The 11,061-nt window shown below is 45.1% G+C and overlaps 1 protein-coding gene across 2 annotated transcripts in view; it reads left to right on the plus strand.

The window, feature by feature from the left end:
• The window catches only part of Ermap (erythroblast membrane-associated protein (Scianna blood group)), a 20,644-nt gene that overhangs the window by 3,287 nt on the left and 6,296 nt on the right, over positions 1 to 11,061 (plus strand). The window contains exons 1-7 of one of the 2 annotated variants that reach the window (XM_013507744.1): positions 1,820 to 2,204; positions 3,217 to 3,306; positions 3,506 to 3,844; positions 7,243 to 7,359; positions 7,929 to 7,961; positions 8,913 to 8,945; positions 10,552 to 10,572. In XM_013507744.1, the coding sequence (XP_013363198.1) occupies positions 2,192 to 2,204; positions 3,217 to 3,306; positions 3,506 to 3,844; positions 7,243 to 7,359; positions 7,929 to 7,961; positions 8,913 to 8,945; positions 10,552 to 10,572 (646 nt within the window). In that variant the 5' untranslated portion in view covers positions 1,820 to 2,191. Of the gene's footprint in view, positions 1 to 1,819; positions 2,205 to 3,216; positions 3,307 to 3,505; positions 3,845 to 7,242; positions 7,360 to 7,928; positions 7,962 to 8,912; positions 8,946 to 10,551; positions 10,573 to 11,061 lie in introns of those variants that run through there. The other variant, XM_013507745.1, reaches the window with a different exon arrangement.

Here is an 11,061-nt window from a genome sequence, read left to right on the forward strand (position 1 = left end):
AAAAGGGGCTGGGGATTTAGCTCAGCGGCAAAGCGCCTGCCTGGCAAGCGCAAGGTCGTGAGTTCAGTTCCCGGCACCGGAGAAAAACCAAAAAATAAAAAAAAAAAAAAAAAAAAAAAGAACGCAATCCCATGTGCTTTCAGCTGAACACAATACATGCAGAGTTTCAAGGATGTAACAGGAGCTGTTATTACCAAAGAACAATATTATAATTTAAAAATATACTTATGAGTTAATGTTAATTCACTCTTACACTAATATAATCTGGTAACTGAAATGTATATGTTACATGAGCACACAATGGAAGGAGAAGCCATTCTGGCCAATTGGATCAGAAGAACAAATCCTGGAGATCTTATGTGGTGACCAAATAGTTCTTACATCCGTAAGAAAACATGATATACAGACCTGCTAATACTTCTTATTTCCGCATCCCATGCTCTGTGAGTAAGAGACCCTGCTGAGAGGTTGTGGCTGCAGCTTCTGTGAGCTAGAACTGTGCGGACCTCCCGTTCTGCTTCCTTTCCTGCTTCCCTACCTTCCTGGTCATGCTTCCCTCCCCCCTTCCACAGACTTAATCTCTGACAACCAATGCAATACGTGTTGGAGGCTGAAAATTTGGAAAATACACAAAGAAAACCATAAGGATTACTTATAATCCTCTGTCCACTCTCAGAAGTAATGACAGTCTTCCCTCTTTTCTAAGCATTTCCCCACTAACTCTATCATACTATACCTAGTTTTAAAAACTTATTGTTTGGGACCTAAGGAAAAATTTCCAGGGGTACTAAAGATTGTTCCACCGCATGGTTATGAAATGCTGTGCAGTATTCTGTTCCAAGAATGTATCATAAATAATTAACCATTCCTGTCTTAATGGGTTTTTAGGTTGTTTTCAGTTTTTCCCTTTTGTAAATAACTGTGTGATGAGCATTCTCACATCAAATGCTTATGCACATCCTTATCTGTTTCCTTAAGAGTCTTTTCTGGAAGGGAAATTGCTTTGTTTGCAATTTGTAAATCGCAAATTTTTGCATATTTGTAAATAGTTTGATATTTATTGCTAAACTGTCCTTGTGAAAGTTGTTAGCAACGGAGAAGAGAGTCAGTTTACCCACATGTGTGACCACTGCAGATGTTTTTTTTTCTAATTTCTGACAGCTTGAAGGAAGGCAGATGATATCTAGCTGTGGTTATAACTTGCACTGTTCTGACAACTACAGGGAGAGCTCCGCTTCTGATGTTGTCCTGTGCTAGGTTAGTTTGCTTCTACAGCTGCTTTCCATTAATCAGCAGCCGGGTGACAAGCTTCAGGGAGACACCCCTCTCCCCTGAAGCCGTATTACAGACAGTGACAACCTGCTAAGACTTCATTTGCTTCTTATTTCCAGCATCTGGTACAAGTCATTTTACGTGTATCTTCTTTAATCCCCATTCCAACTCCTTCCACGAGGTGGGTACAGTTATTAACTTCATTTCCTGTGTGAGCAACAGGAAGTTTACAGAATGAAATTAACTTGTCTAAAGCCCAGAAATGGCTGAGCCAGCCCGGAACCAGGCTGGCTCTAGAGCCGATCCTCTTAATCACTTCATCAATTGTCTGTAGCTAGAAGTACATATTCACAGAGGTCGCATCCTACTTAATTTCAGGCAGCCCTTGGTCAGCTGGGAGCTCCAGCTCACACTGGGCATGTCTACTTGGGGTATGTTTCAAAAATCACTAGAAAGTTGAAGGGTTTGATTGGGGATGTAGCTCTGTGCTAGAGTGTTTGTGTAGCATGAGCAAGATCCTAAATTCAATACCCAGCACTGAAAAAAAAAAAATAAACAACCTGAAATAAGTAACAGTAAATGTTGAGATGGGTTTGAGGATTGTGGATAACTCTGGGGTATCCTGCACCTTCCCTACTTAGCTTCAGTCATAACTGGTTAAGCAGAGTGCTTGCATTTACTTAACTCTTTCTCATTTTCTCTTGTTCCATTTCTGAGTAGCTAGTAACGTGTAGGAAAGTGGGTAGGTCAGAGGCTAAAAAAGGAAACATTTCCTAATGTCCTCCTAACCACAGCCTCTTGTCATTTGCCATGGGATTGGAGAGGTGTGTTGTATGCATCGTGACTAAAAAGCAAAAGCATCCCCAAAGCAGCACACTTTTTACCATGAGAAGAGCAGATTTGGGGGTTTGAAACACGAATGCAGTCAATGGGTAAGTTCAACTTTGGTTCACCATCCTCCCTTTGATACCTCCTCTAAGTCTCATCTTTGCCCAATCCATGATCTTCTGGGATCAGGCTTGCTGACTTCTTCACAAACCTCCTCTTTGGAAAGGATGTGAAACCTTGGAGAGAATTTGTGAGACTTATCTCTCCCGAGAGTGTTTCTATCTTAAGCTTAATCCTCAAGGTGATACAGTGGCACGAGAGACTCTGGTTCCTGCTTCAGACAGTAGTCAGTAGGTGGGGACAGTTTTTAGGGTCCTGCACGGTCAGTGCGCACAGTCACCTACACCTCCGTCTTTGAGTTTAGTGACAATAACAACACCTATTCATGTATTGAGCATTTACTGGCCAGTATCTGTGGCCAGTGCTTTGCATGCATCTTTTCCTTAAACCCTCCCACTCACCTGTGAAGAAGCCACCCGCTCCACTCCTTACAGAAGAAGAACCTGAGGGGCGGGGATGTTACACAACTTTCCTAAGGATGCTGAGCTAGTAAATGGGCAGAACTAAGCTTTGAACCCAGCTCTTCTCATAAACCCAGAATCTGGTTTTAGCCCCTTCAGGATGAAACGGAGGGATCTCAGTGTCTTGGTTTGTTATGTGGCAACTTGCAAAGCTGTCAGGGAAGAGCTTCAGGCCACATGGTGTGTAAAGCCTGGCCCAGACCCTAAATGCAAAACGAAGCTGGCACTTGTTGCTAAGCATTAGTTCTGGGTATAATCCTTGCTCACTCTTCCAAACTCCTCCTTCCCTTCTCATCTCATTCCCGCTGTACCCATATCCACAGCATTTATAGACCTAACCTGAAGGCCAGATTCTGTGTGCAGACACTCACCTTCCACCCTTGTGGTCACCCTGCAAGGAGGCACAGTGTCACAGCATTCAGCGAAGTTCAGTCGGTGCTGCCAGGGAGCCAGTGGGAGCTGGGGTTGGAAGCTGCGGGACTCAAGGTTAAACCCTGAAATCAAGCTCACCGGCCGCTGCTGGGGTCTGTCCTAGGTGAGATGCAGATGGCAAGTTCTTCTGGCTCCTGGCTGTCCAACTGCCTGCTCTCTCTGATCTTCCTCGAGCTGCCCACGCACCTGTCAGGTAGGAGCCTCAGCGCCTCTCTCCCGAGGGAAGTGTGACCCGAGATTTAATTTCTTTTTGGGTTCTGCCCTCACCCCTGAGTTCCAGCGCCCTTCCCAGGTTCTGTTCTTCCCCATGATACCCTCTTCCTTGTCCCTCCCCACGCTCTTTCTCCCTCAGCTCCCTCCCAGCTCTCAGTCTTTCTTCTGTCCATGCATAGGGGATGCCGGCAAGTTCCACCTGGTCTCGCTGGGGGCCACGGCCCAGCTGCTGTGCCCGCTGTCCCTCTGGCCGATGACCGTGCCGGAGGAGGTAAGGTGGCTGCGGCCCTCACGTCAGCAGGGCTCCCGGGTCGTGCACATGTTCCTGGGTGGGAAGGACAGAGATGAAGATGTGGTGCCGGAATATAAGGGCAGGACGGCGCTCGTGACCGATGTCCAAGAGGGAAAAGTCTCTCTGCTGATCCACAACGTGAGCCTTGAGGACCAAGGACCTTACCAGTGTCAGATCCAGGTCGCAAACCTGACGCAAGAAGGCACGGTGACCCTGCGGGTTGCAGGTTAGAAAGGGTTTGAGATGCTCGGGGTCATCTGTGGGGATTGGGTGGGCTTTGTGAGGACCTGCTTTGTCCCTCCATGAGTAGACTTTTCCTTCTTCAGCAAGCAGTTTTTATTTGCACGGATGGTCCAGCCTTACCCACCTGGGTGCATTGATCACACGGGAAACTGCAACTCTGGCCTGTCATGAGGAAGAAATTGGGGCTGTGGAAAACACTGCGCAGTGCAGGTCCTGGTTAAATATAGCCAGTGGCCTGTCCAGCCTGTTGACTCAGACAGTAGTTTTTCCTTCTTGGGTCACATTTCTTTGTTTCATCATCAAGAAATCCCTCACTGTGGCTCTAAGGAAAACTCCTCACTTGTCACAATAACCAGCTATGACAGGCTTTACTTAAGGAGTCCTCTCCTGGGCTTCCCAAGTACTTAAAGGGCCCACAAGGTGGAGATGGTGCCTCTCAAATGGGTGTCAGTATTAAAAAAAAATCAGCCCACTAAAATCCAACCCAACCCGACTCAACCCAACTCTTTGAATTTGCTGGGGTGATACCAGCCCCACGCAGTTACGCACTGATTATCTTTTGGTCATAACTTTGTCATATTCCCCAAAGAGGGTGTATGACCGCTTTACATCAACCTCTTTAAAACACACTGTAGCTAGTATAAAGATGCTTTCCAAACATGGAAAATGACTTTAGGTTGCAAAGTAATTTCTAAATGGGGATTGAAGTGCTCAGAAGAATTTGGAATCAGGAGATGCAGCTACTGCCATGAGTGGATTCTGAAATGTACTTGGATAAAGCTAGAGACCGTCTTATCGCACTGGGAGAAGGATGGCAGGGTGGTAGGGAGAGGTGGAGGTTAAGTTTCTTTGATGGTTGCCTCTGTTCGTCAGAGGAGGCTTGTGTAGGGGAGTCCTTTGCACCCAGGGCTCTGACTAGAACCACACACGTGGGGAGGCCCTGCCAGTCTGGTTCTGGGCTGGTTCAGCCAGGCAGTCTGTCCTCTCCAGCCCAGGGCTCTGATCTTTAGTTCTTTTTTTTTTTTTTTTTTTTTTTTTTTTTTTGGTACTGGGAATTGAACTCAGGACCTTGCCCTTGCCAAGCAAGGCGCTGTTCCACTGAGCTATATCCCTGGCCCTCAGATCTTTAGTTCTGGTGCTGAATGGGCCCCTGCCGTGCAGATCAGTGGGATGGTTTTGAAAGCTTTGGACAAGTGGAGAAACCCTGAAGGCAGAGGACTTCCATCCCTGTCGGAGGCCCACTCCCTGGACAGACTGGGCTCTTCTGAACAGCAGTATACAGCAGAGTCAGGGACAGTGCTCTGAGGTAGGAAGTTTTTTCTTAGTGGTTGTCTAGGGATTGAACCCAGGACCTTGCACATTCTAGGCAAGTGCTGTACCACTGAACTACAGCCCCACCTGCTGGGGATGTGTTCTGTATGGTCTGCAACACAGTCTTCAGCCAAGAGAAGAGCACAGGCCTGCTCATAGCGGGTGGTGGGGTAGAAAACAGGTTTGAAGCACCTGATAGTTCTTTTTTTTTTTTTTAAATATAATATATATTTAATATGAAAAGCTACAGCACAAGTGCTTTCTCCCACCCCTAAATTCTGTTTTTGGCACTCACATATATGGAATGCATTCTTATCTACCCTTTTGACAAAGTTGGGAGAGCTCAGGAAATATAAAGTCAAAAATATACAAATCTTTGTTGTTATTATAATAAGATTTTTTTCCATGAATGAAATTGCACCTGATAGTTCTAGAGGAAGCTCCTACCCTTGTAGAAACTTTAAAATTTTTATTTATTTTTATTTATTAATTAATTTTTTTTGGTTTTTCTCCGGTACTGGGAACTGAACTCATGACCTTGTGCTTGCCAGGCAGGCGCTTTGCCGCTGAGCTAAATCCCCAGCCCCGAAACTTTAAAATTTTTAATTCTAAGGATAAACATGTGCATTGTAGAAAATGAAAATATGTAAAACATTTTAAAGAAATAAAAAAATGACCTTTAGTGTCATAAATGATAAAGAACTACTGATAGTATTTTGATGTGTTTCTTTTAGACTTTCCCTCATGCTTGTATCTCCAAGTAGTGTGGATAGTTGTGTGTGCATTTTTGGCCTGGGCTTTTCCCCCCACTGCCCATGTCATGAGCAATTTTTGCCCATGTCCTTAAGTAATTTTTTGTAACATGATTTTAGATGCTGCATAGGATTTCATTGTGTGGCTACAAAGTAATAAAAAAGTAATCAGTCTGTTTTGGGGCATCTAGGTTTAAAAAAAATTCCTTCATATCATAACTAATAGTACAGTGAAGATCTGTGCACATATTGGGAAAGTGATTCTGATTATTAGAATGTGTTTCAGGAAGTAGAATCAATGTGTTAAAGGGCATGAGCCTCTTAAAGACCTGTGAAACATCAAGTCATATGGCAGGGAATCATGGTTTCAGAGCCAAGAAAGATATACAGTGCCTGGGGATTTGGGGTGAAGAAGGGCCAGATATCTGTTAATCCCCTTTTTTCCTCCCTCTGTGCCCATCCCTCTTCTTTTACTACTGCCACTGCCCCGCCCTAGGTGCTAAGTGGTTAATCTGACTGATCTCTTCAAATCTCCCTCAAGCCCTAGGAGACAGCACCCCTTATCCCCATTTGACAGATGAGGCAAAGCAGGCTGGGAGAGGCTGAGTCTTTTGTGTAGGATCACACAGTGTTTGAACAAAGACATACCACTTGTCAAAGCCCTCTTCTCTTTTTTTTTTTCCTTCTCTTTTTCTTTTCTCCTCCTGACTAGGCTTTAGGGGCATCTACTGCGGTGGCATCCAAAGCGTGTTTTGCCCCTGCTAATGGTACTCAGGGAAAAGAGGCCGCTGACTGCTGTTCCAAGCAGGCAAGGATTTGAAGGGGAGGCAGACAGGTGTGCATGAGGCGGCTGTGGGTGATTACTAAGCAAAACACATGGGGCTGGGGATTTAGCTCAGCAGCAAAGTGCCTGCCTGGCAAGCCCAAGATTGTGAGTTCGATTCCTGGTACTAGAAGAAAAACGAAAAAAACGAAAAACAACAACAACAACAAAACTAAGCAAAACACCTGAGGGTCTCTGAAGCCCCTACATTATTTTTTCTACTGAGTTTAAGACTGAACAAGATTGTGGTTGAGAACTGACTTTAAAACATCCTCAGCCAGGACCAGCAAAACCCTTCCTAAGAAATGAACATCTCACTGGTCTTTAATGCTCTCTGGGGTTTCATTTCCTATGAGAAGCAGAGAGTCTCTCGGTTGGGATCTCTCCCTGGAGGCGATGGAGGCAGCTGGGACGTGCCTGGGCCATCTGCCATCTGAGTCATGGGAGCAGCTCTTAGATGTCTCCCTGAGGGTGCTCGCTGGTGGTCTGTTTCAGTCCCATCTTCGGAAAGAATCTCCTCCTCAACAGTGGCTCTGGCTGTGCTCCTACTTGTCCTGGGGCTGCTCATCATAGCAGGCATTTATGTCATCTGGAAGCAAAGGAGATCAAAAGGTAAGTAGGTGCTTCGGTGGTCTAGGCTGTAGGACTATGGCTACTCTGGGAAAACACCAAAAGGAGGTAGAAATAGGTACGATGCCTGTCCATAGGTTAGAGACTGTCCAAATGGACTGGGAGAAGACTGGTAGAGCGTGCCCTGGAGATGTACATTGCAGAAGGAATGCAACAAACTGCAGAAAGGCAGATTTATAAACGCTCATCCCCTGAGAATTTAGACAGTAATTGACCATGCTAGCCGTCTAATTAATTAAGAAATTAAAGCCTTCTAACCAAGAAATCCAATTATATTCATTGGATTAAACCCTCATAAAAAATGGTCACATTTCACAAGATCCCATGGTTGCAAAGGTCTTGAAAGGTTACACAAGCCGATACTTCTCTCCCCACTCTATCTGATGGCTTGAAGACCCTGTAATCTTTTCAAAAGGTCGCACACCCATAATGACCAGCAGTCAGTCCCACTCAAGCAGCTTGTCGTCTTTGGACAGCTGTGCTTGTTAGGGAAAAAAAAAACAAAAACCTTTTTAAATTCCAAATTACTTCTTTCTGTCTCTCCCTTCTAGAGAAGCTTCTGTATGAACAGGCGTTGCAGGTAGGTAAGTGTCCTATGGTGGGGTGGGGGAGGTATTTCTGTTATGTTGATTTCTGTATCCCCAGGCCCAGTAATTAAATTCTGTACCTGAAGTTTCATCATCCACTGTTCTTGGTGATGGTGATGGTATGTAAATCCATTGCTTCTAGTTTTTGCTAGCTCTTAGCTTGTAATAGATTACTTTCCAGTGTATTTGGTGATTTTTGTCTGTGATATTGCTCAATCTTCTTGTGTAGGAGTTATGCAGGGCAAACTTGGGGAAGCCTTTATTCATTCAATAAGTAATTGATAATTACCTACTAAGTGCCCTTGATCATACTAGATTCTGGAGATCCAATGGTGAGTAAAAGCAGACACAGTTCTGGCCTTTTAAGGCTTCCCATCTAGCCAGGGAGATTACATACAATAAATAATTACTCAAATAGATGGCATGTACAAATGCCATGAAGGAAAGTTCACAATTCTATGACACCTGTGACCAGGAGAACAAACCAGACCTGTGGGCTCAGGTTGGGAGGTCATGAGTCAGGAGAGAGTAGAAAACCCTCCAGAGCAGAAATAACAGCCTGAGAAAGAAGCACAGTCAGGAAGGGCAAAGTTTACATGAGGAGCTATAAAGGTGCAGAAACGAGGGGGAAGGCGGCGGAGCTGAGTTACGGGGCATCTTTTAAATCATGCTAAAAATTTCAGGCTTTCTCCTAAGCACAGTGGTAGAGCAGTGATGGGAATATCTGGTTCAGAACTGTGCTTTGAAAATCTCTTTCTGGCTGCAATGTTAAGAAGAGACAAGATGTAGGTTGCTGTTCGCGTTATCCAGATGAGACACCATGAGGGACTGGATGAGGGAGATGGAAGTGAAGATGGACAGACTGAAGAGCAGGTAGAACCAGCAGGAATCAGGGGTCCTCAAGGTAATGGCAAAAAGTTTTATTTTCTTTTCCTTTCCTTCCTCTAGAAAATCTTCTTGAAGATCATGCAAAAGAAAAAGGTAAGGATACATAAAGAGCAAGGGTAGGAAACAAGCAATGTATTATTTTTCCTTATATATAATTACTGACACTCTATTCATAATATTGGAACTCAGCTTCCAACATCAAGGGGCTATAGAGTTAGTAACAGTGGGTGAGGAGATGCCCCTGATCAAAATGCATAGTTCTGGTCCTCAGGAGCTCCTTGCATCAGCCTTTCTACCACTCACTAAAAAGGGAGTCTGTGTATTGTTGAAACATATATTAATATGGCCTTATGGAATGTAGGAAATCTCAAGAATCCACAGTGCCCTGGAGAGAGGTGCTGTGATGCAAGGGGAAGGTCACAGTTGGTGACACCTGACTCAGATCAATGGTCTGCTGCTTGTTGGCCTTGGATAAGTTGCTTTACTGCTCTGAGCTTTGTTTTCCTCATCTGTAAAATGGGAATGCTAACTACTCTTACATGTTATCAGTATTAAAAGAGGAAACTTTCTAAAACAAGATCTCTCATGGTGCCTAAAACTCCATTTCCTAATTGCCGTCTCACCTTCATTAATTGAGTAAGTGCTGTGGGCCACTGAGGATAAAAATTAGACTGCCTATTCAGGTCTAGCTAGGAAGGCAGGTCGCTGGCTCAGATGACCCCAGATGATAGTGAGCTCTCCTCTCCTCTCCTTTATATTTCCTCCACGCTGGTGAAAGTGTGAGGGGCACACCATGGACACTGGCATCCTGCCGCAGCGTGGATGGGAACTTGGGTCTGTGTCCTGCCTCTTCCCCTACTTGCTAACTGGATGAACTTGAGCAAATTTCATGGCCCTCTGAGCCTTAGACTATTGCTCTGTAAAACAGGAATAATACAGTGTTTGTGTACTGCACATTGTTGAGAAGATTAAGAACGTACCTTCCTCTGTACAAGCACAGGAAACAATCAGAAGAAGCTATTAGTAGTAGAAATGGAACAATTAACAAGGAGCTGTGATCTACTTACTGTCATTGTTCCAGAGCCAAACGCATGTCCCGCCCCTTAGCACAGGGCCTGGCAGTGGACTCTAGTGTATAATTCAAATGCTCTGGCATGGCCGAGGCTAGGTAGGAGATCATGTGGGCCAGATGGCCCCTCCGAGAGGCCACAAGTATTCCCCCAAAGCATACGAAGCATATACATATGTTCCCAAAGCTTCTTAGACCTCCAAATTTGTGAAAATTGTAACTTCAAGGGAGGTACTACAAAAAAATCATAAAGTCATGTCAACAAGTCAATGTTAGGCCTTCAGATAGTTTTGCAATTTAGACACAAACAGTAGACTGAATAAGGGCAGCAAGGCAGGCACCACGGACTGTGATTGGAAACACAGGGAAATACTTAGCAGACGTGAAACCAGATGGTCAAAAAGGAAGAAAAAAGGAAGAACCCGAGTCCGAGGCAGGCTGGGTCACTGGGAAAGGGGCTCTGGCATCACTGATTCCTTAGTGTGACCCTGGGACAGGAGCTGAGTAGGGACTGATGGAAACCCCGTCATCCTTCCTACCATGGGCGGGGTGGAGTGTGAGCTTCCCAGGGCCTGTGGGACAAAGGGACAGGATCAGATCACTCACTCCTCTCTCTTTCTCTGGTTTTAGGAAGACTCCATAAGGTCATCAGTAAGTCCTGCTCCTCCTGCACAGCACAAACTTCCCTCTGCCGGCTTTTCTGCTTGTAGATGAGTGCTTCAGTTTTACTTTCTGGGCAGAAGGGAGGGAATAAGCATAATTTAAGCCACAAAATTGGGATTTCTTGGCTCTCAAAGACCTCTTTTCTCAAGTGTTCTCTGCTCCCCTTTCCTGCTCACCTGTTATCTAGTCTCTAAATGGGAAATATGTCTCCGAGAAGAGATGTACTTTCCAAAGCTGAAACAATCGGGGAGTTGCCTTTGTCACCCGGGCATGGCCTTCCCTTAGGTGAGGTCCAAGGCAGGAAGAGCTCCATCAGACTGAATATGCCAGAGTGCTTTTCTACTGTTGCATTTGTGAACACTTTTTTTTTAAACATTAGAAACAAGCTGGGCGTGGTGGCACACGCCTGTAATCTCAGCACTTGGGAGGCTGAGGCAGGAGGATCATTGTGAGTTCAAGACCAGCCTGGGCTACAAA

This window comes from Chinchilla lanigera, unplaced genomic scaffold, assembly GCF_000276665.1.
Source record: "Chinchilla lanigera isolate Chin_1 unplaced genomic scaffold, ChiLan1.0 scaffold00136, whole genome shotgun sequence".
NCBI classification, from domain to species: Eukaryota; Metazoa; Chordata; class Mammalia; order Rodentia; family Chinchillidae; genus Chinchilla; species Chinchilla lanigera.